Source organism: Pan troglodytes, chromosome 12 (genome assembly GCF_028858775.2).
Source record: "Pan troglodytes isolate AG18354 chromosome 12, NHGRI_mPanTro3-v2.0_pri, whole genome shotgun sequence".
NCBI lineage: Eukaryota > Metazoa > Chordata > Mammalia > Primates > Hominidae > Pan > Pan troglodytes.
Window position 1 is genome coordinate 94,348,245 of NC_072410.2, and position 19,942 is coordinate 94,368,186.

General features: G+C 45.2%; 1 protein-coding gene across 1 annotated transcript in view; it reads right to left on the reverse strand.

Moving 5' to 3' along the window:
* PLB1 (phospholipase B1) overlaps positions 1-19,942 on the reverse strand; it is a 173,614-nt gene that overhangs the window by 141,751 nt on the left and 11,921 nt on the right. The window contains exons 2-3 of the mRNA XM_515372.8: positions 12,790-13,036; positions 5,361-5,523 (exon numbers count right to left, since the gene is read on the reverse strand). Coding sequence (XP_515372.5) covers positions 5,361-5,523; positions 12,790-12,906 — 280 coding nt within the window. The 5' untranslated portion in view covers positions 12,907-13,036. The remainder of the gene's footprint in view (positions 1-5,360; positions 5,524-12,789; positions 13,037-19,942) is intronic.

Below are 19,942 nucleotides of genomic sequence, written 5' to 3' on the forward strand. Positions count from 1 at the left end.
TAAACAGCAAGAACTGAAGAAACACAAAATTAAATACAGACACACTTAACTGTATGCCAACTAGGTTATATAATTACACAGAGAGAACCAAAAAAAATTCAAGTGATTTTGAACACAATATTTTGATTATACACCCTGAGTGAGATATATTCTAAAGGACGGAAGTATGGCAAAGGAATTTTGAACTTCATTTGTTGGTGGTGGTGTTGTCATAGCAATTCCAGTACTGTGTTGTATGTATTGTAGGATTCAGTAAGTGAGTAAATTCATTGATGTGTCTGTAACCCAGATTTGCACTGTGGGTGAAGGACAATACAAATATGGAATGAAAGAAGGAGATGAAAAAGTATAATTCTACCTAAATTAAAGATAACTTTATACATTTATTGGGTGTTTTTAAAAAAGAAAACTACATTTCTTAGTTTTGTCACTGAAAGGCCTAGACAATAACACTTCAGCATCAACAAACATTCCTAGCACCTGGACCTTGGTTTCTAAATAACACTCCCCTACCAATGGAAGCCTTGAAGAAACAGCTGATTCCAGGTTTGGGATAGAGGAAATACAAGGTTAGCGGGAAAAATCTTGTACCATGAAGTTTAAAAGTGCTTAAAAATTGATAGGGCCACAGAAGTTACCTTGAAGAGGCTCTCACTGGCCAAATCTGTAATAACTTTGGCATCAAAATGAAAAATAACAGGCCTGGATTACAACACACAGATTAATAAGAGTCCATAAGTGAATTTCTTTTCTTTTCTTTTCTTTTGAGACAGGGTCTCACTATATTGCCCAAGCTGGTCTCCAACTCCTGGGTTCAAGCTATCCTCCCTGCTTAGCCCCCCATAGATGAATTTCATATGAAAAAGACAAGACAAAAAGGAGTGGGGAGTTCAGTTAAATATTTTTTTAAGTGGGGGAAAAAAGGGAATCTCTTTTTTATGGCGGAAACCCAACCGACAATAGCAGAAGGAAGAAGGAATGATAGAAAAATCACCATCTTCCAATCACCATGGTAAAAATTTAGGCAAGAAGTATCAATGGATGCTAAAAATCACTGGGAAAAAGGGTAATCACACAGTCTCACAGTATCTCCCTATGGATAATTTATAAACCACATGGGGAAGGTACCTTCACAAGGGAAAAAAGTCAGGCAGCCACACCTTCACCAAATTATCAAATTTGGCATCACCAACTAGGGGATTCATGAACATCACTGTTTGTTGTTCATACACAAAAACCAGCTGAAGATGTTCATTGACACAAAAGAAACAAACAAAAAGCCAAGAGAACTATTCTTGATGAAAAGAGATTAAAGAGACAGGACAAATAAATGCAACGTGTGGTCTCTGATAAATCTAATAAGCAATGACTGAAGAAATGAACAAAATAATAAAAAGTCAATTTATTTAATTCACAACATTAGCAGATAAAAGGAGTAAGTCACACAATCATCTCAATAAATACGGAAAAAGCATTAGATGAATTTCAACATCCACTTCTCATTTTAAAAAATCTCTTAGCAAATTTGGAATAAAGGTTTCTTAATCTCATAGAGCTTATCTACAAAAAAAGCCATTAGCAAACAGCACAATTACTGATGAGAAATTAAACACTTTCCTTTTTTTTTTTTTTTTTTGAGACAGAGTCTGGCTCTGTCACTCAGGCTGGAGTACGGTGGTGCAATCTCGGCTTACTGCAACCTCCACCTCCCAGGTTCAAGCAATTCTCCTGCCTCAACCTCCTGAACAGCTGGGATTACAGGCAACCGCCATCACGTCTGGCTAATTTTTGTATTTTTGTAGAGATAGGGTTTCACCATGTTGGTGAGGCTGGTCTCAAACTCCTGACCTCGGGTGATGCACCCACCTTGGCCTCCCAAAGTGCTAGGATTACAGGTGTGAGCCACCACGTCCAGCTTAACATTTTCCTTTTGAACTTGGGAATAATATAAGAATACTATCTTTGGTATCATCACCTCTTTGGAAAAAAAAAAAAAAAACTGTTGTGCAGGCACCAGCCAGCACAGTAAGATAAGAAAAAGAAATAAAGGTACACAGATTGAAGAGGAAGTAACAACACCGTCATTGTTGGCAGGATTATGTGTGTTAGGTTGGTGCAAAAGTGAGTGCTATTTTGCCATTGCTTTGTTACAAAGCAATAGAGAACTAATCCAGACTTGAGCCTGGATTCTCTATTTTATTTTTTAAAAGGTCAGTTGGAACAATGCTATGTGCATTAGCTCTTCTGGCGGGAGCATTAAACAGCATTAAAAGTAATGGCAAAAACAGCAATCACTTTTGCACCAACCTAATAGAAAACCCAAAAGAATATATAAATTACTAAAATTTTTAAGTTTAGTTGAGTTCAAAATCAACACAAAATTCATTTTATTTCTATATATCAATAACAAACATTTTCAAAATAAAAATTTTAAAACCCACTTGCCACACAACAAAAATATCTAAACCTAGGAATAAATTTAACAAAATATGTCCATGCCTGCAACAGAGAAAACTTTGAGAGGCATTAAAGATCTAAATACATGGTCATGACTTGAAAGACTCAATATTGTAAAGATGTCTATTTTCCCCAACTTGATTCATAGAATTCAAAGCAATCTCTATCAAAATCCCAACAGGTTTTCTCCAGTGGAAATTGCCAAGCTGATAGTACAATTTACACGGAAATTCAAAGCCAAGGCACTTCTGAAGAAGAAAAAATAGGAAGACTTCTTTTCTCAAAAACAGAAGTTAATATAAAGCTACAGAATTAAGATAATGGGTTATTGGCCCTGAGATAGATAAGGACTAATAGAGCAAAAAAGAGAGAACTGACACAGATAGAAACATGCATGAATCCTTAATGTACAAACAGAGGTAGCTCTTCACAGTGGTAGGGAGACAACCGATTTTTCAATAAATGGTAGTGAGACAACTGGGTATCTGCATTTAAAAAAATGAGGGGCTGGATGTGGTGGCTCATACCTTTAATCCCAGTGCTTTAGAAGGCCAAGACAGGAGGATTGCTTGAGCCCAAGAGTTCGAGACTAGCCTGGGCAACATGGTGAAACTCCTTCTCTACCAAAAATACTAAAATTAGCCAGGCATGGTGGCATGTGCCTGAACACAATATTTTGATTATATAACCTGAGTGGGTGTGTGGCCCCAGCTACTTGGGAGGCTGAGGTGGGAGGATTACTTGAGCCTGGGAGGTTGAAGCTACAATAAGCCATAATTGCACCACTGCCCTCCAGCCTAGGTGACAGAGTGAGACTCTATCTCAAAAAGAAATAATAATGACAACATTGGGTTCCTCTCATATACTATTCATAAAAGTCAATCCCAGATGTAGGGTGATTGACTTAAACGAGAAAAGTAAATTTATAAAGCTTTTAGAAGGAAATATAAGATATCTTCATGACCTCGAGGTAGGAGAGGAGTTCTTTAAGATACAAAGAGCACAAACCATAAAGGAAGATTTAAAATACATATACTTAAGAATAAAGGCCGGGCACGGTGGCTCACACCTGTAATCCCAGCTCTTTGGGAGGCTGAGGCAGGCAGATCACTTAAGATTAGGAGTTTGAGACCAGCCTGGCCAACACGGTGAAACCGCGTCTCTACTAAAAATACAAAAATTAGCCAGCCATGGCGGCAGGCACCTGTAATCCCAGCTACTCAGGAGGCTGAGGCAGGGGAATTGCTTGAACCTGGAGGGCAGAGGTTGCGGTGAGCTGAGACCAAGCCACTGCACTCCAGCCTGGGTGACACAGCCAGACTCTGTCTCAAAAAAAAAAAAAAAAATAGAGAATATACAAATGGACAACGGTGGGACCACATATGATAACAGAACTCTGAGCCACAGTCTGCAATCGGCCAGGCCAGAGAACCAAACTGCAGCCTCTGCAGCAATCAGCCCAGAATGGTCAGGTTTGGTTAATGACTGCCATCTTCTCTATTTTTTGCTCTGCTTCCAACTCAGGACCACTCAGAGAAAGCCACATACACTCCCAACTGGATAACTTCAGATGCCGTGCCTCTAGTCAGCTGGTCCCTGATACCAACAACCTCCAACCAGAGCAGATCTGAAGATTTCCCTTTTTTCCACTGTGAAGCTTTCCCACTCCCCTGCCTGCCTTTGAATCTTGGCCAAACATAAGTTATGTCTCGCTACAGCGAGCTCTGAATAAGTAGCCTCTGTTTGTCCTCATTTGGGTGGTCTACATTTATTTACACAAAATTAAGAATTTTGCTCATCAAAAGTCCCCATAGAGTAGGAGGACAAGCTTCACAGTGGAACAAGATATTTGTCACATATGTAACCTCCAAAGAGCTAGTACACAGCACATATGGAGAACTCCTAAAAAATCAATAGGAAAAAGACTTCAACAGGCACTTCACAAAAGAGAAACTCAAACAATCTCTATGAAAACACTCCTTGGCCTCATTAGTAATCAAAGAAATACAATCATCCTGTGCAGAAGGCATAGCAAGCATCGTCATTCTCCCCCACGGCTCACAGCGGTAACTGACTTGCCCCAGAGAAGCCTCAAGCATGGGCTCAGACCCTAGGCAGGCCCAGGACTCTGTCCCATGCCTCCTCCACTCTCTCTGGGGAGTCAAGGGCAAGTGCCTTCTCACTCCAGACCCCGTCCTCTCATCTGGAGAAGATGAAAGATCTTTAAGGCCCTTTTCAGTTTAAAAGATTCTGCCTTCCTAAGCAAAGGGAGAGCCAATGATGGGAAGAAGAGGGGCAGAGAGGGATTGTGGCAGAGGCACAATCTACCCACAGTCATTAATGCTGGGGGGAATGGAAAGCCCTGGCTGGTTGCCCACTCAGTTCAATGAAAGCTCAGCACTCTGTTTAGCAGCACTAAAGAATGTAGGCAATCTTTTAGAATTTATCATCTGGAAATCTGTCTTCCTTTGTCCTTCAAAAACAAAACAAAGCTCATAAATGGTAATAGTAATGATCAAAATGTGCACAGTAGTAGTATTTCCATTTTAAGGATGAAAAAAATCGAGGTCCAGGGAGGTGGAAGAACTTGCCCAAAGCCACAAAGCACAAACAAATAGAATCCAGGGTTTTTTTTGTACCATGGTACTGCTACCCGACTGCACTTCTCTCCTATCCCAAGATCTGCCTCGCTCCCGGCAGCCTTTGGGACATGTAACCCTGTGTAGGCAGCCTCTGTATCCCATTCCGCAGGAGGCAAACCAGACTTCTTATTCTTGAACTGTACGCTTTGTGCTTTATCTCTTCAAAAGCACACACTCCTCTCACACACCCATTGCCTAAGCAACATGGGACACCAGCGGGGCTAAACCACTGGTAGTCCTCTGAGCAAAAGGCACGCTTACCTTGCCCCAGAAGCAGCAGCAGCTCCAGGAGGAAAATGCCTGGCCGCAGCCCCATGCCAGAATGCTCCAGGTGACTCAGGCCTCTGGAAGAGCTGCTCCAGCAGATGGATGGGCTATCACACCTCCTCCTGCTTTTATGCTCCTCTGTGTTCTGATAGAGCACCTGTCATAAATTTTACTGTGATCACCTTTGAAAGGGGGTAGTGGCGGGCTGTAAATGATAAATATTAACACTTAGGCGGAAGAGTTCTTAAGGCAGATGAGTCAATGATGGGTAGCATGTTCTAGTCATAGACACTGACAGACCAGGGCCGCATAGCTGCCTCCACACAGCCTTCCATGATGGTGGGTGCCCAGAAATTGCCGGTGTTCGGGTCTGCTGGGAAGAACGTGGGCCTGGGAATCCCAGGTGCTGGTCGGAATTCCAAACCAACCACAGCTGTGGGAACTTGGGTGTATCCCTTAACGTGGCCTCAGCTTTCTCAGCTGTAAGCCAGGAGATCAAAAGTACCTTGTAACAAATGTAAACCATAAACCTACCTCCAAATGTGAAACGTGTTCCCACCGTGTCTCAGAAGCTAGGTTCCCTGGTTTGCATGACACAGAGAGGTTTGTTTCTGTTCCCCCCATCTCCAAACCCATGGGTGGCCAGTTGTGTTGGGTGGATGTGCACACCATAGATTTGTTGTCTGCATGTTGAATTCAGAGATACAAGCCAGAGAGGGGGAACCAAGTTTGACAAAATCAGCCGTTTCCTTTGGGTAAACTAAGTCAGGAATGCAGGCTGGGTCTAAACTGGGCAGACAAAGCTGGCATTTAAAGCCTGAGTGACAAATACCCTTGAGAGTAGAATTTAAATTTTTTACACAAATATCAAGAAACAATTGCCTTGGTTGATAGGAACAAATATATTTAAATTATCCTTGCTTTCTGGCCATGCTTGTGGGTGTGAGGCTGGGATCCTGACTTCTGAGGTCTAGCTAAGACTCTAGGGCTGGTTCCCATGACCCAACCTCAGATTCTGATCTCCTGGCTGACCCACTTTTCTCATATTTAAAAATCACAGCCAGACACAGTGGCTCACACCTGTGATCCCAGCACTTTGGAAGGCTAAAGAAGGAGGATTATTTGAACCCAGGAGTTTGAAAACCAGCCTGGGCAACTCCATCTCTATAAAAAATAAAAATAAATTAGCCAGGCATGGTGGCATGCACCTGTAGTCCCAGCTACTTGGGAGGCTGAGGCAAGAGGACTGCTTGAGCCCAAGAGTTCAAGGTTGCAGTGAGCTATGATTGCACCACTGCACTCCAGCCTGGACAAGAGCAAGATTCCATCTCAATTAAAAAAAAATTGTTTTTAATTACTGTTATAACCTCTATTGTCTTGAGTAGAAAGTGAAGACGAAGTGAGTGGCCCTTTGTTCCTGAATCTCTGGTTTTAGGATGTTGTCTCCCTTTCTCAACTGCTCAGAAAATATGTGACTTGTGGGTCACCACTGATTTAGCCAATGCCAAAGGCTTAGCCTAAGCCTCAGGACTGTAGGGGGGTATTGGGACATGCCAGAGGTGTGTGGACACTGACACACTTAGTCCAGCTGGCCATCAGCTAGTTCCAGAGCCTAGAAGAGGGCAGCACACACAGACACACAGAAAAGGAAGAAGAAAATACACCCAAGGCCAAGGTCTGTGGGGGACAAGTGAGCACAGATGTCCCTGGATATGTAGACACTTGTCAACTTCACCAAACTGCCCCCAAGTTCAATGAGAAGCCAGAGCTGCTGTCCCACTAAGGATGTCAGGAGTTTACCCAGCCCCATGCCACCAGCAGCTTTGAGGAGCATCATTGAACTTGCCTGGGCTGAATAGGCCAAGGTCCCCACTCATGTGCAGGCCAGCTGGAGGTGGGGTGGAAAGGACATGGGGCATGGGCAGAAGTAAGTTGGTTCCACGCTCCAGGTACTCGCTCCATCTCTTAACTGCTTCTCTCCAGGACTACCACAGCCCAACTGAGTTACCATCCTTCCTCTAACTCCTTTCACATTTAGAAAAATTGAGAAATGCCTTAAAAACATTTGAATTTTGGGAAGGCATTTTGGTATGGGATAGACTGGATGTCCTTTTAGGTAGAATAAATCTCTGAGTTCCATCCATGCATCAAGGAATCCTCACCAACTGTGAGGCTGTAGGGGAAGCAACATTTCTTAGACACTCTTTTTAAAAATTTTTTTGAAAAATAGAGATGAGGTCTCACTATACTGCCCAGGCTGGTCTTGAACTCTTGGGCTCAATCAATCCTCCCACCTTGGCCTCCCAAAGTGCCGCGTTTACAGGCATGAGCCACATCGCCCAGCCTCTTGGCACCCTTACAGCATCGCAGCTTAACTGGCACCTACTATCTATGTGGTCTAGTAGCAGCTATGAAAACAAGGAGAAAGTCGTCTGAAGTCAAAGGCTCCATCACTTGTCCATAAACTTTTGTTCTCTGACTTTTGCTAGAAAATGTCCTAAGAGGACATGTCCTATAAAAGGGGATGAGAAATATTCTCCATTTCAGATTTTAGCAATAATCACCCAGGTGCTCCTTTTGGGAAAGGCACAGGCCCCTGAATTAGCATCTTTCAGGGATGGTAGCACATGCCTTGCTCAGAGGTTTCTTGGCCACTGAAAAAGCTAAGCATTCAGGCTGGGCGCGGTGGCTCACGTCTGTAATCACAGCACTTTGGGAGGCCAACGCGGCTGGATCACAAGGTCAGGAGATTGAGACCATCCTGGCTAACATGGTGAAACCCCATCTCTACTAAAAATTAGCCAGGTGTGGTGGTGGGCGCCTGTAGTCCGAGCTACTTGGGAGGCTGAGGCAGGAGAATGGCGTGAACCTGGGAGGTGGAGCTTGCAGTGAGCCGAGATTGCGCCACTGTACTCCAGCCTGGGCGACAGAGCAAGACTCCGTTTCAAAAAAACAAAACAAAACAAAACAAAAAAACACAGCTGAGCATTCGCTGTTGTCTAAGAATCCACAAGGAGGTGCTAGACTAAGCTCCTGGCACAGAGCCCACGTGGATTAAAGCAGTGTGGGCCTTCCAAGAGAATTTTTCCAAACTGGGGGTTTACAACCCATTATTATCCCGTCAATCTGATTTGGTTAATGATCAGCCCATTTAAAAAAATGAAATCGAATGTAAAATATCTGAGGACATAGCAATGTAATAAGGGTAAGTAATGTATCGGGAAAACTTTTGTTTCAGCTACCTATAGTGATGCAATATGTTTTTCTTAATGTTTTTCTTTCAGTGGCCAAGAAACCTCTGAGCAAGGCATGTGCTACCATCCCTGAAAAAAAAAAAAATTGAAAACCACCACAACTTTAGAGAGTAATAGATCCACAAAGAAATCCCTAGATTTTGAGAAAAATAAAACAGGTTTGTTTTTCCTTCTGGTTAAAGATGTAGCTAGACCCAATTCCCTTGTGTTAGGAGCTAGAAGCAATGTCTACAAAGGGCCCTGAGTCTTAGGAAGAAGCAAGCTTTTTTTTTTTTTTTTTTTAAGAGACAGGGTCTTGTTCTGTTGCCCAGACTGGACTGCAGTAGTTATTCACATGCATTATCATTGCACACTATAGCCTTAAACTTCTGGCCTCAAGCAATCCTCCTGCCTCAGCTTCCCGAGCAGCTGGAATTATAGGTGCATGCCACCACACCCAGCTTCAGGTCAAGCTTTTTAATGACTGTAAACAGAGAGTAAATCAACTTGTCCTCTTCTTTCAACAAGGAAAATTTAGTCCCTGGCACCTGACTGAGCTCTGCCAATGTGATGGCAAGTGTGCACCAGCAGCCTGCCATCTTGGACAAGGACCCCTTGATGCCTGTTTTAGGAAGACACCCCACTGGAAGAGGGAGGGTACACACCAGAACTGTGGGAGGGGTGGAAGCAGAGTACCATATATCTCAGGGTAATCTGCATTATGGCAGTAATGCCCTGGGGATTTCCTGCCTCAAGTTTCAGCTTTTCTGAAGTTCCTATTGAACCTCACCATGATGGCTTTGCATTGTTCATGCCTTCTGCATGGAGATGGTCCTATGTTCCCAGCAAGAGAGGGGCTGGGCCTTTCTGTTCCTACTATCTTAGCACCCTCAAAACTCTTCCCCCAGGAGCACCTAGCCCAGTGTTCTACACATACCAGGCCCCCCACAAATCTTCATTCACTGGCTGAGTATTCTCCAGGGGCAAAGAAACAACTGGTTTAACTGGCCTGTGTTCTCCATCACCCCTGCCACTCACAGAAGTAAAAGGAACCTTGGATTGGACTCTCCAAACCTGGCATATTATCTAGATGCCAGGGCTCCTGTGTATTTCCAATAAGACCTGGGTACATGCATGCAAAACATTGTCTAATGCAAGTAACTGGGCTGACTTAGCTTTCCTTGGGCAGAGGCTTTGCTTATAATCAAGATACTAAAGACAAGAAGAGCTTAATTAAGGGATGAAAAAGGAAGAGATAAAATGAAGAAGGTACTAGTGATATATTTCTAGAAAAAAGTATAGTTTTCAAATATCACAGCCTTATTAATAAAAAGAGAAACACTGACAGGGCAAATCCCAGCAGAATGCACCCTCCATGAGGGAAGGGACCTGGCCTGTCTTGTTCTTTGCTATGTTCCCAGGACCTAGCATACTGCCTGCCATAGCAGGCATTTGTTGGAAGTTGGATGAATAAATAAATAAATGAAACTCAGAATAAAAGGAAAGAGATCAAGACCACTATAAAAAGATCAGATCAGCAGAGTAGGATGTAATAGGGAATAAAAGCATATTTTAGGATAGAAAGCTGAGGAAAAAGAGAGGTACATTGCCCAATACCATGAAGCATGATGGGAACAGACAATGGAGAAGTAACATGGGCATTCATGGGTCAAGCTCTTCCCCAAGGCCACAGCATTATTCTTCCACATAGTGGTTCTCAATCCTGGCTGCACACTGGAACCACCTGGGGAATGTTTTAAAAGAATACTCGTGCCCAGGCTTCACTCTCAGAGATTCTGATTTAATTGGTCCAGGGTGGGACATGGGCATTGATCCTTTTTAAAGTTCATCAATAGATTCTGATTGCAGTTAGGGCTAGAACCCCTGCTCCAGTAGAGCCAGAGCTCTCAGGGACCTGCCTAGTGCCCAGCACTGAGGGACAAGAGGGCTCCATGTCTGCTGTCTCTGACAAGGCAAAGGTTCACTGGACATAGCAGGATGCCAGGACAGGCTACTCAGCGCTGACAAAATCAGGCTGACCTGGCAGCCTCTCCAGATGGGAAACCCAGGGAAAAGACACTGGATAAAGTGCTGGGACTTCTCTCTGAGAAGTCAGGGAGTAGGCGGGAAAGGGCTGGTTTCTGGTGCCTGAGGAAGGCCCGTCACTGAGCACCAGGATGTGTGGGCTGGAATCCCAGATCCACGGTGATGCCTATGATCACCCGCAGTCATTTCCTCTTCCTTACGCCTCTGTTTCCTCAGCTGTGAGACTGGCAGCATGGATTCCATTCTTTTGAATGCAGTGTAAGCTCATCTCATCCCTTCCCCACCGTGGCAGTGGCAATGTGATGGGAAGCCCAGGCATCCTCCAAGCCACACGGCTACTCTGCCTTTTGGTCCCTTTCTTTCTCCTCTCCCTCTTGCCATTTCAGACTCAGGGCCTCCTAGACCCCCAGAGCCCTTTTAGCAATGACTGGGAACTTTATTAGTGCTTTGCTTCCCAACCTGTACTCCTCCCAGCTCACGGAAGATGGTGATCTTTGAACAGCACAGAAGGAAACCAGAGAAGGAAGTCTTTGGCCTGAGATGATCAGCTAGAGGTCCTAAACAGCCCCAAGCCCCTTCTGGCAGTCCTGAAGGGCCCGGAGGGTCAACATCTTTGGCCATCTGTAACCCACAGGAGCTCCTACAATCCAGGTCCAGATTTAAATACCATTTGTTGAGCACCTAGTAGGTGCCAGGCATCTTGTTATTCGAATTTATAAATGTTGTCTCATTTAATACCAGCTACATTCCTCAGGGGGTTAAGAGTCTCAGCTAAGATCACCCAACTAGTAAGTTTAAAAGGAGGCTCTGATCCAAGTCTTCTCCCTGCATCCATTAATGTGTCCCCAGCGTGACTGTGAGCTGCACCTGTGAAATGTCCTGAACACCCGCAGGATGAAGCCGGGAAGGCTCTTGATTCTGAGCCAGCAAGGAGCAGCCCTCAGCTCATGCACCCACTTTTTAGGAGAGTCTGGACAATAGGCCCTTCTCTCCTGGACTCTGAGTCTGAGCTGAGCATCCACTGCAATCATCATACAGCCTGGGCCCCAGGGCCCCCACTACCCTGTGGAGGAAGCACCATTTGTCCTAGCAGAAGGCACCCGAAGAGCATCCCCCTTAGTACCATCTCAGAAGGACCAGAGACCCAAACGGGATTCTCCCATCCATCCGAGCTTGTGGGTGCCCGAGTGTGCCCCTTCCTTCTCCCCTTCTTGGGGAGAATCCCACCCAGTGGCAGGAAAGCAACAGGGACTAGGTCAGAACTGGTCAGTGAGCACCTGGACCTTAACAGCCACCTAGTCCAGTCCTCTTCCCATCATACAGAGGAGGACACTGAGGCAAGGAAAGAGGCAGGCAAGGGCCTGTACTGGGTTTTGGGTTCCCTGATCCAAGCCCAGTGTTCTTTTCCACTCATGATATAAGACTGGATCACCATGGCCATGAGCAGCAGTGGTATTTCTACTCCAGTTTGACTGATAAGACAACCCCAAGAGGATTAGTAAGTTGCCTAAGGCTGCTCTGCGACTAAGGCAGAGGCCAGAGCCCTTTCCTCTCTACCACAGCCATGGAGTGGCCAAGTTCAAGCCATGGAGACTCAATACAGACCCTGTGCTAGCAGATACCGCATAAAACCCATGTCCACCCCATCTCCATTCTGGGGAGGGGGTCCCATGGAGACAGGCTAGTATGGCTGCTGGGTCCTGGCACATGGGAGAAACTTCCCTGGATCTTTTAGAGCTGAAATCCCCTGTGTCCTGTTCCCACGTGGCAGGGCCAGGAGATGGCTCTGGGGAGAGAAGTGTGAAATTTGATGCTCTGCCCACCAGGGGGATCCTGTAGGACCACCTGCTATGGGGCTAATCTTTCCCTCACTTAATTCCCTTTGTATTCTGTCCATGGGAGCTATAATCTGTCCTTCAAATCCAAAAGAAATAACTAAAGGCTCCTAGTCTTCCCCTGGGAATCTCATGTGCTCCAGATCACAATGGAGGCTCCTGGCTCCAACAGCCCCAAGCCTCAGGCACTGACCCCATATATCCCCCTGGCCTGTGTTCAGAGGAGATCATCTGCCCAGAAAAGCTTCCGCTGGACAAGGGGTCCAGGGAAGAAAGACAGCCTTTCTAGCCCCAGCCATGGCAACTTACCAGCTGGGGAAATCTCTTTATCCTCACTGCAGTCACTCTGGAATGGGCCTCTGAGCCTTTGGCTGTGTAGCAGGGGATTGAGGTGGCGTGGCATAGGATGGCATGGCATGGTGTCATCAGCTTGTTGGGGCTGAGCTGTCAACATCATCAGACACTGGCACGTGGGTGTTAATAGCTTTGGCAATGATGTGCAAGCTTTCTTGCTCTCCCAGCTATGCGGTCCCACTATTGACCTTGATGTCACTCCCTGGGGAGAGGGTGGTGGTATAAGAGTAGGCAGGAGAAGATGAGGTGAGACTGGGACTGGCGTCTGTCCCCAGGGCCCTGATGCAGACTGGCCACTAGGCCTGGCTAGGCAGAGAGATCTGTGCTGACCTCCAGCCATAGGGACATCGAGCTGGACTGGGCACAGCCCTGAGTTTACCATCTCAGCTGGCTCCATCTTGAGGGACTGCCTACCACCTCTGCCTCTGGGCACCACTAGCAGACATTGCAGCCTCCTGTTCCTTCCCCTCCTCCCCCTCCCCTCCCCCTCCCATCCCCCTCCCCTCCCCCTCCTTCTCCTCCTTCTCCTCCTCCTTCTCGTTCTTCTTTTTCAGACAGGGTCTCACTCTGTCACCCAGGCTAGAGTGCAGTGGCTCAATCTTGGCTCACTTGGCTCACTGCAACCTCTGCCTCCTGGGTTCAATCCATCCTCCCACCTCAACCTCCCAAGTAGCTGGGACCACAGGTGTGTGCTACCATGCCAGGCTAATTTTTGTATTTTTTATAGAGACGGGTTTCACCATGTTGCCCAGACTGATCTCGAACTCCTATGCTCAAACCATCCACCCACCTCAGCCTCCCAAAGTGTTAGGATTACAGGCATGAGCCGCCATGCCCTGTTCCTCTCTTCCTTCATGGATTCAGTAAGGGCTTTGTTTGTAACTGCAAGGTTAGCACCCAAAGAGAAAACTTGAGGAAACAGAATTTTCAAATTCCACATCTTCACCATTCTAATCCCTACATATTTTCATAGTACAATCTTTCTGAAACAGACTCTGTCTTATAATCCACAAAAATGTTTAGAAACTTGCCACACAGAGAGCGGGTGGGAAAGCCAGATTTTCAATCCAGTTTTTGTGCAGCAAAAACTTGTGTCTCTTAACCCAAGACACAACACCGCATCACTTTTGTTCAGTTGGGTTAGGTCCTTAACTGACTCTCAGAGGCCTTCTAGGAGTATGTGGGAGGAGGAGCATCCAGGGACACGGGTCTCCAGAGAGTGGCTGGAATCTCAGCATGGTCTCTGTGGGAAGCCTGGAAGCCTCCTTCGACCTCCTACTCACTTTCTTCTTTGCTTCTGAGACAGACCTGCTCAGACCAAGTTTCCAATTGTTCCTCTCTGTTGACCTTGAGATCCATGTTTCCTTAGTCATCCTGAGACTCTGAGTTCTGTGCACCTTAACATCTCTTACCTGAATTCGTGTACAATCCCTTCCGGGTCAGCATCCATCACCAGGGTGACCTTTCTAAAACACCTTCTGCTTACTTGTCCCTACACTTAAATGTGGCTTCTGCTCCCACCACACTACTAGAATTGCTTGAAGGTCAAAATTTGTTCAATCCAATAAACAGTGAGGTCCTCAGACCTCATCTTACTTGCCATCTCAGCAGCATTTCACAGCCAACCTCGGCCCCTACTCTTGGACAACTTGCCCTTGGCCTCCAGGCTTCCAGTTTCCTGGATTCTTCTCTCCAGCAGTTCCTTCTTGGCCTCCTTTGCCAGCTCCTTCTCTGCTGCTGAAGTTCGTCTGGAGCCTCCTCTTTCTACCTGTCTCTCAAGGTGACCACATACACCCCATGGTTTCATTAAAAATCTATGTTGACCATTCCCCCATTTCAATTTCCAGTCGGACCTCTCTTCTAAGCTTCAAACCCCATAAACTCATTCAGGGACTAAGTCTCCACTTTGATGTTTCAGAGGCACCTCAAACTCAAGGAGTTAAGAACCAAACGTATGATCTTCCCCGACTCATTTGTAGCCCCATCGGATACCACAACAGTGGCTCATGAAACCACTCACTGTTCTCCATCTCCACTGCCCCCAGATGGGCCCAGGCATCTGTCCCTGCTCCCCTGAACAGCTGCCCAGCTGCTCCATGTCTACACATGCTTGTTCCAGTCTTTTCGTTTTCACACAAAGCAGCCTGAACAATCTTGTCAAAGGGCAAACCTGATGTCACACCCTTGTATAAAACCCTCACCAGCTTCCCACTGCCCTGCAGATCAAGTCCAGCCATTGTAGTGTCACTTACAAGGCCCTGTGCTCCCTCCTCTCTCCAGCTTCAAGTCCCACTTGGCCCACCTTCTCTGACCTCAGGCTCACTGAGGCTCCATCATGTTCTTAAAAATGTCATCCTTTTTGCGTCCTGGCAGCCCTAATGTGTGCTGTTCCCTCTGCCCAGAACTCTCAGACTGTGTCAGTACCCTTCCCACCTCTTGACCTCCCTAATTCTCCTTCTGGTCTCAGTTGAAATATTTCTTCCTACAATGGGCCTTCTCTGGCCTAGTGAAAGAGATGCCCTGACCTCATGCTCCTCTGGCCCCCTGCACTTCTCCTCCAATACTCAATGTGCTTTTAATTGCTTCTGTAAAGTCTATCCTGCCAGGTGTGGTGGCTCACACCTATAATCCTAGCACTTTGGGAGGCCAAGGTGGGAGGATCACTTGAGCCCAAGAGTTCAAGATCAGCCCAGGCAACATAGCAAGACCCCATCTCTACAAAAAATACAAAAATTAGCCAGGCGTGGTGTTGTGTGCCTGAGGTCGCAGCTACTCAGGAGGCTGAGGCAGGAGGATTGCTTGAGCCCAGGAGTTCAGGGCTACAGTGAGCTATGATCGTGTTGCTTCACTCCAGCCTGGGACAGAGCAAGACCCCCATCTTTTAAAATAAATAAATAAGATAAATAAATACAAATAAATAAAGTCTATCCTGTCTGTCCGATGGTAAATTCCAGGAGGGCAAGGACCATGTAGTTCACTGCTGTGTCCCCAGCACTTAGCACAGAGCCTGGTATCTGTAAGTGCTCGATAACTGCTGCATAGATGAATAAAATCCAGACCCACTTCAGTCACTCCCCCAGGGCCCTCGTGAACTGAATTAAGTTTTGTGTCACAGTGGCTTAACTCCTTTTCTCTCTGGCAGTTTGCTTATAGCTTCATTGCATAACTTACTTCACCTTGTTGGGGATCCAAAAATTAGCCAACTGGGGCTGCATCCTCTGCTGGAATGGGTATAGCCCATGTTTTATTCATCTCTAACTGCCTGCACAATCCCCAGTATGGTGACTTTGCACAGTCCCCAGTATGGTGGCTTTGCACATGGTAGGAAACTGTGTCCCAAAAACTGCACTCTTGGGACTAAGAACAACATATTGCTGCACAAAGGGAGACCTACTTGGCCTCTCCATGGCCAGAATTCTGCCCCTCATTCTTACCTCCCATCCTGCAGAGTTGATAAATCTCTTTAAATAGTCCTCCTAAAAACCAAGAAAATCTGAAATTTTCCCAGTCATGTAAATAAGGCTGGTGAACCAATCAAGGACTGTCAAATGTTTTGAAAGGTCAATTAGGGTCTCTCTCACTTTCAAAACTCCATCCCAATAGAACACCTGCCAATCAGAGACTGCCTTAGTATTTCCTCTTTTTTCTCTAAGAAACTTACTCTTCTTTCAGATACCTTTGAACCCCTGCTGAAACCAAAATGACTGCAGATGTTTCTTTGCGGATGCAAGTTTATAAATAAGTAGTCTTTGCTAATTTTGCCTTGGGTTTAGTTTTATTTTTGACTGTAATCTTGGTGCCATGACTCGGATCCCACCTGACCTGCTCATCGCTGTGGACCTTGGCTCTTAATCAGGTGGGAGCCCACCAAGGCCCCTTGAACCACACACTGACAAGTAAACCTGCCCTGGGCCTCAGCTCCATTATCTCTCTGGTTTTTTGTTTGTTTTTTGTTTTTTGTTTTTTTTGAGACAGGGCCTTGCTCTGTCACAGAGGCTGGAGTCCAGGGGCACAATCATGGCTCACTGCAACCCTCACCTCCGAGGCTCAAGTGATCCTCCCACCTCAGCCTCCCTAGTAGCTGGGACTACAGGCACATGCCACCATACTTGGCTTTTTTCTTTTTTTTGGTAGAGACAGGTTTCCACCATATTGTCCAGACTAGTCTTGAACTCCTGGGCTCAAGCTATCTGCCTGCCTCAGCCTCCCAAAATGCTAGGATTGCAGGTTGGCCACTGTGCCTGGCCAACTCCATGCTCTTTGTGCTGAGTTCCGTGGCTGTTTTATTTACTTGTCAAATCCAGTTATTTATATTTGGTTAATGTTTCCCTTTGGAGCTGCATCCTTGGTGATTTGCTTCCACCTGTCCCTTGTTTTTTCCTGTGTCCTTAAGTGTTATTTGTTTATTTATTTAAAAAAAAATTTTTTTTGAGACAGAGTCTCACTCTTGCCCAGGCTGGAGTGCAATGGCATGATCTCAGCTCACTGCAACCTCCGCCTCCTGGGTTCAAGCAATTCTCCTGCCTCAGCCTCCTGAGTAGCTGGGATTACAGCCTCCTGCTACCACATCTGGCTAATTTTTTGTATTTTTAGTAGAGACGGGGTTTCACCATGTTGACCAGACTGGTCTTGAACTCGTGATCTCAGGTGATCCACCCGCCTCAGCCTCCAAAAGTGCTAGGGTTACAGGCGTGAGCCACCGTGCCCAGCCCTTAAGTGTTATTTAATTATGAGAAGGAAGAATTTAGAATAGAACACAGGCATAGTTCCTATAATTTGGCTGTTTGAGACAGTCTTACAGACTAGAAAGTTTGCAGTTCCCTCCAGACCAACATCCTCTAAGAACAAACTTTGCTGTGGGTGACCAATAACACCTGATGAGATTATTTTCCCATCTTGGCTATTTGTCCTGAGAGCCTTGTTTGGATTCAGAGAGCACATTCCTTCTGATACATTCCACCTGTTAGGGACTCAAGACTGTTGGGTCTAAATTCTGAGGGGCTGACCATTAGGTCAGGGGCCCAAGACACTAAGTTGTCTAAACACCTTCAGCTGACTGTAACTTTCAACTGCAGTAACCAGGAGTCTTCCCAATCTAACCTCCCCCTCTGCAAAAAACTCCACTTCTTACAGGTATCCACATGACCACCATAACTTCTATCTCTCTAAATGGCAGAATTTCACCAAGGATGTTTTGGCATTCAATGCACACTTTGGGGAACATTTAATTTCATTCAAACTGCTCATTTGAGAGGTGCCTTAAAACAAAAGAATAAAATTCCCCTGGCCCAAGAAGCACAGGTGTTTTTTTTTTGTTTTTTTTTTTTTTGAGACGGAGTCTCACTCATTTTGTTGCCCAGGCTGGAGTGCAGTGGTGCAATCTCCACTCACTGCAACCACCATTTCCTGGGTTCAAGCGATTATCCTGCTTCAGCCTCCCAAATAGCTGGGATAACAGGTGCGCACCACCACGCCTGGCTAATTTTGTATTTTAGGTAGAGGCAGGGTTTTGCCATGTTGGCCAGGCTGGTCTTGTCTAAATATTACATTTTATTGACGACCCCGAATAACCAAAACAATGTTGGAAATAAAGAACAAAGCTAGAGAACTCACACTTACTGATTTCAAAGCTTACTACAAAGCTATAGTAGTCAGAACACTGTGGTACTGGCATAAAGACAGACACATAGACCAATAGAATAGGATACACAGTCCAGAGACAAACTCTCTCATATATAGTTAAATGGTTTTCAGCAAGGGTGCAAGACCATTCAATGGAGGAAAGGACAGTCTTTTCAACAAATAATGCTGGGAAAACTGAATATCTCATGCAAACAAATGAAGCTGGGCCCTTACCTAATGCCATATACAAAAATGAACTCAAAATGGATCAAAGACCTAAATGTAAGACCAAAAACTCTAAAACTTTTAGGAGAAAGCATAGGGCAAAAGTTTTATGACATTGGATTTGGCAGTGATTTCTTGAATATGACACTAACAGACAGGAAATAAGGAAAAAATAGACAAATTGGACTCCATGAAAATTTAAAAGTTTTGTGCATCAAAAGACACTATCAATAGAATGAAAAGGCAATCTACGCAATGGGAGAAAATATTTGCAAATTATATATCTGATAAGGGATTGATATCCAGAATATACACAGGATGCCTAAGACTCAACAACAACAAAACAACCCAACTCAGTAATGGGCTAAGGACTTGGATAAACATTTCTCCAAGGAAGATATGCAAATGGTCAATAAGCACATGAAAAGATGCTTAACACCACTTATCACTAGAAAAATGTGCATCAAAACTACCATGAGATACTACCTCACACCCAGCTGATGGCTACTCTTTTTTTAAAAAAAGCAGAAAATAGATGTTTGTGAGGGTGTGGAGAAATTGGAACCCTTGTACATTATTGATAGGCATATAAAATGGCACAGCTACTGTGGAAAACAGTACGGTGGTTCCTCAAAATGTTAAAAATAGAATTATCATGTCAACCAGCAATTCTAGCTCTGTGTATTTATCCAAAGGAATTGAAAGCACGGTGTTGAAGAGATATGTGCACTCCTACATTCATAGCGGCATTATTCACAACGACTAAAACACGGAAGCAACCCAAGTGTCCACTGACTGATGACTAGATAAGCAAAATGTGGTATAAACATGCAACTGAATATTATTCAGCCTTTAAAAGGAAGGAAATTCTGACATATGCTACAATACGGATGAATCTTTTTTTTATCTTTATTTTTAACAGGATATGGCTCTGTTGCCTAGGCTGAAGTGCAGTGGTACAATCACTGCTCACTACAGCCTTGACTTCTCAGGCTCAAGCGATCCTCCTACCTCAACCACCCAAGTAGCTGGGACTACAAGCACACACCACGGTCAGGCCTCTGAGCCCAAGCTAAGCCATCATATCCCCTGTGACCTGCACGTATACATCCGGATGGCCTGAAGCAACTGAAGATCCATAAAAGAAGTGAAAATAGCCTTAACTGATGACATTCCACCATTGTGATTTGTTTCTGCCCCATCCTAACTGATCAATGTACTTTGTAATCTCCCCCACCCTTAAGAAGTTTCTTTGTAATTC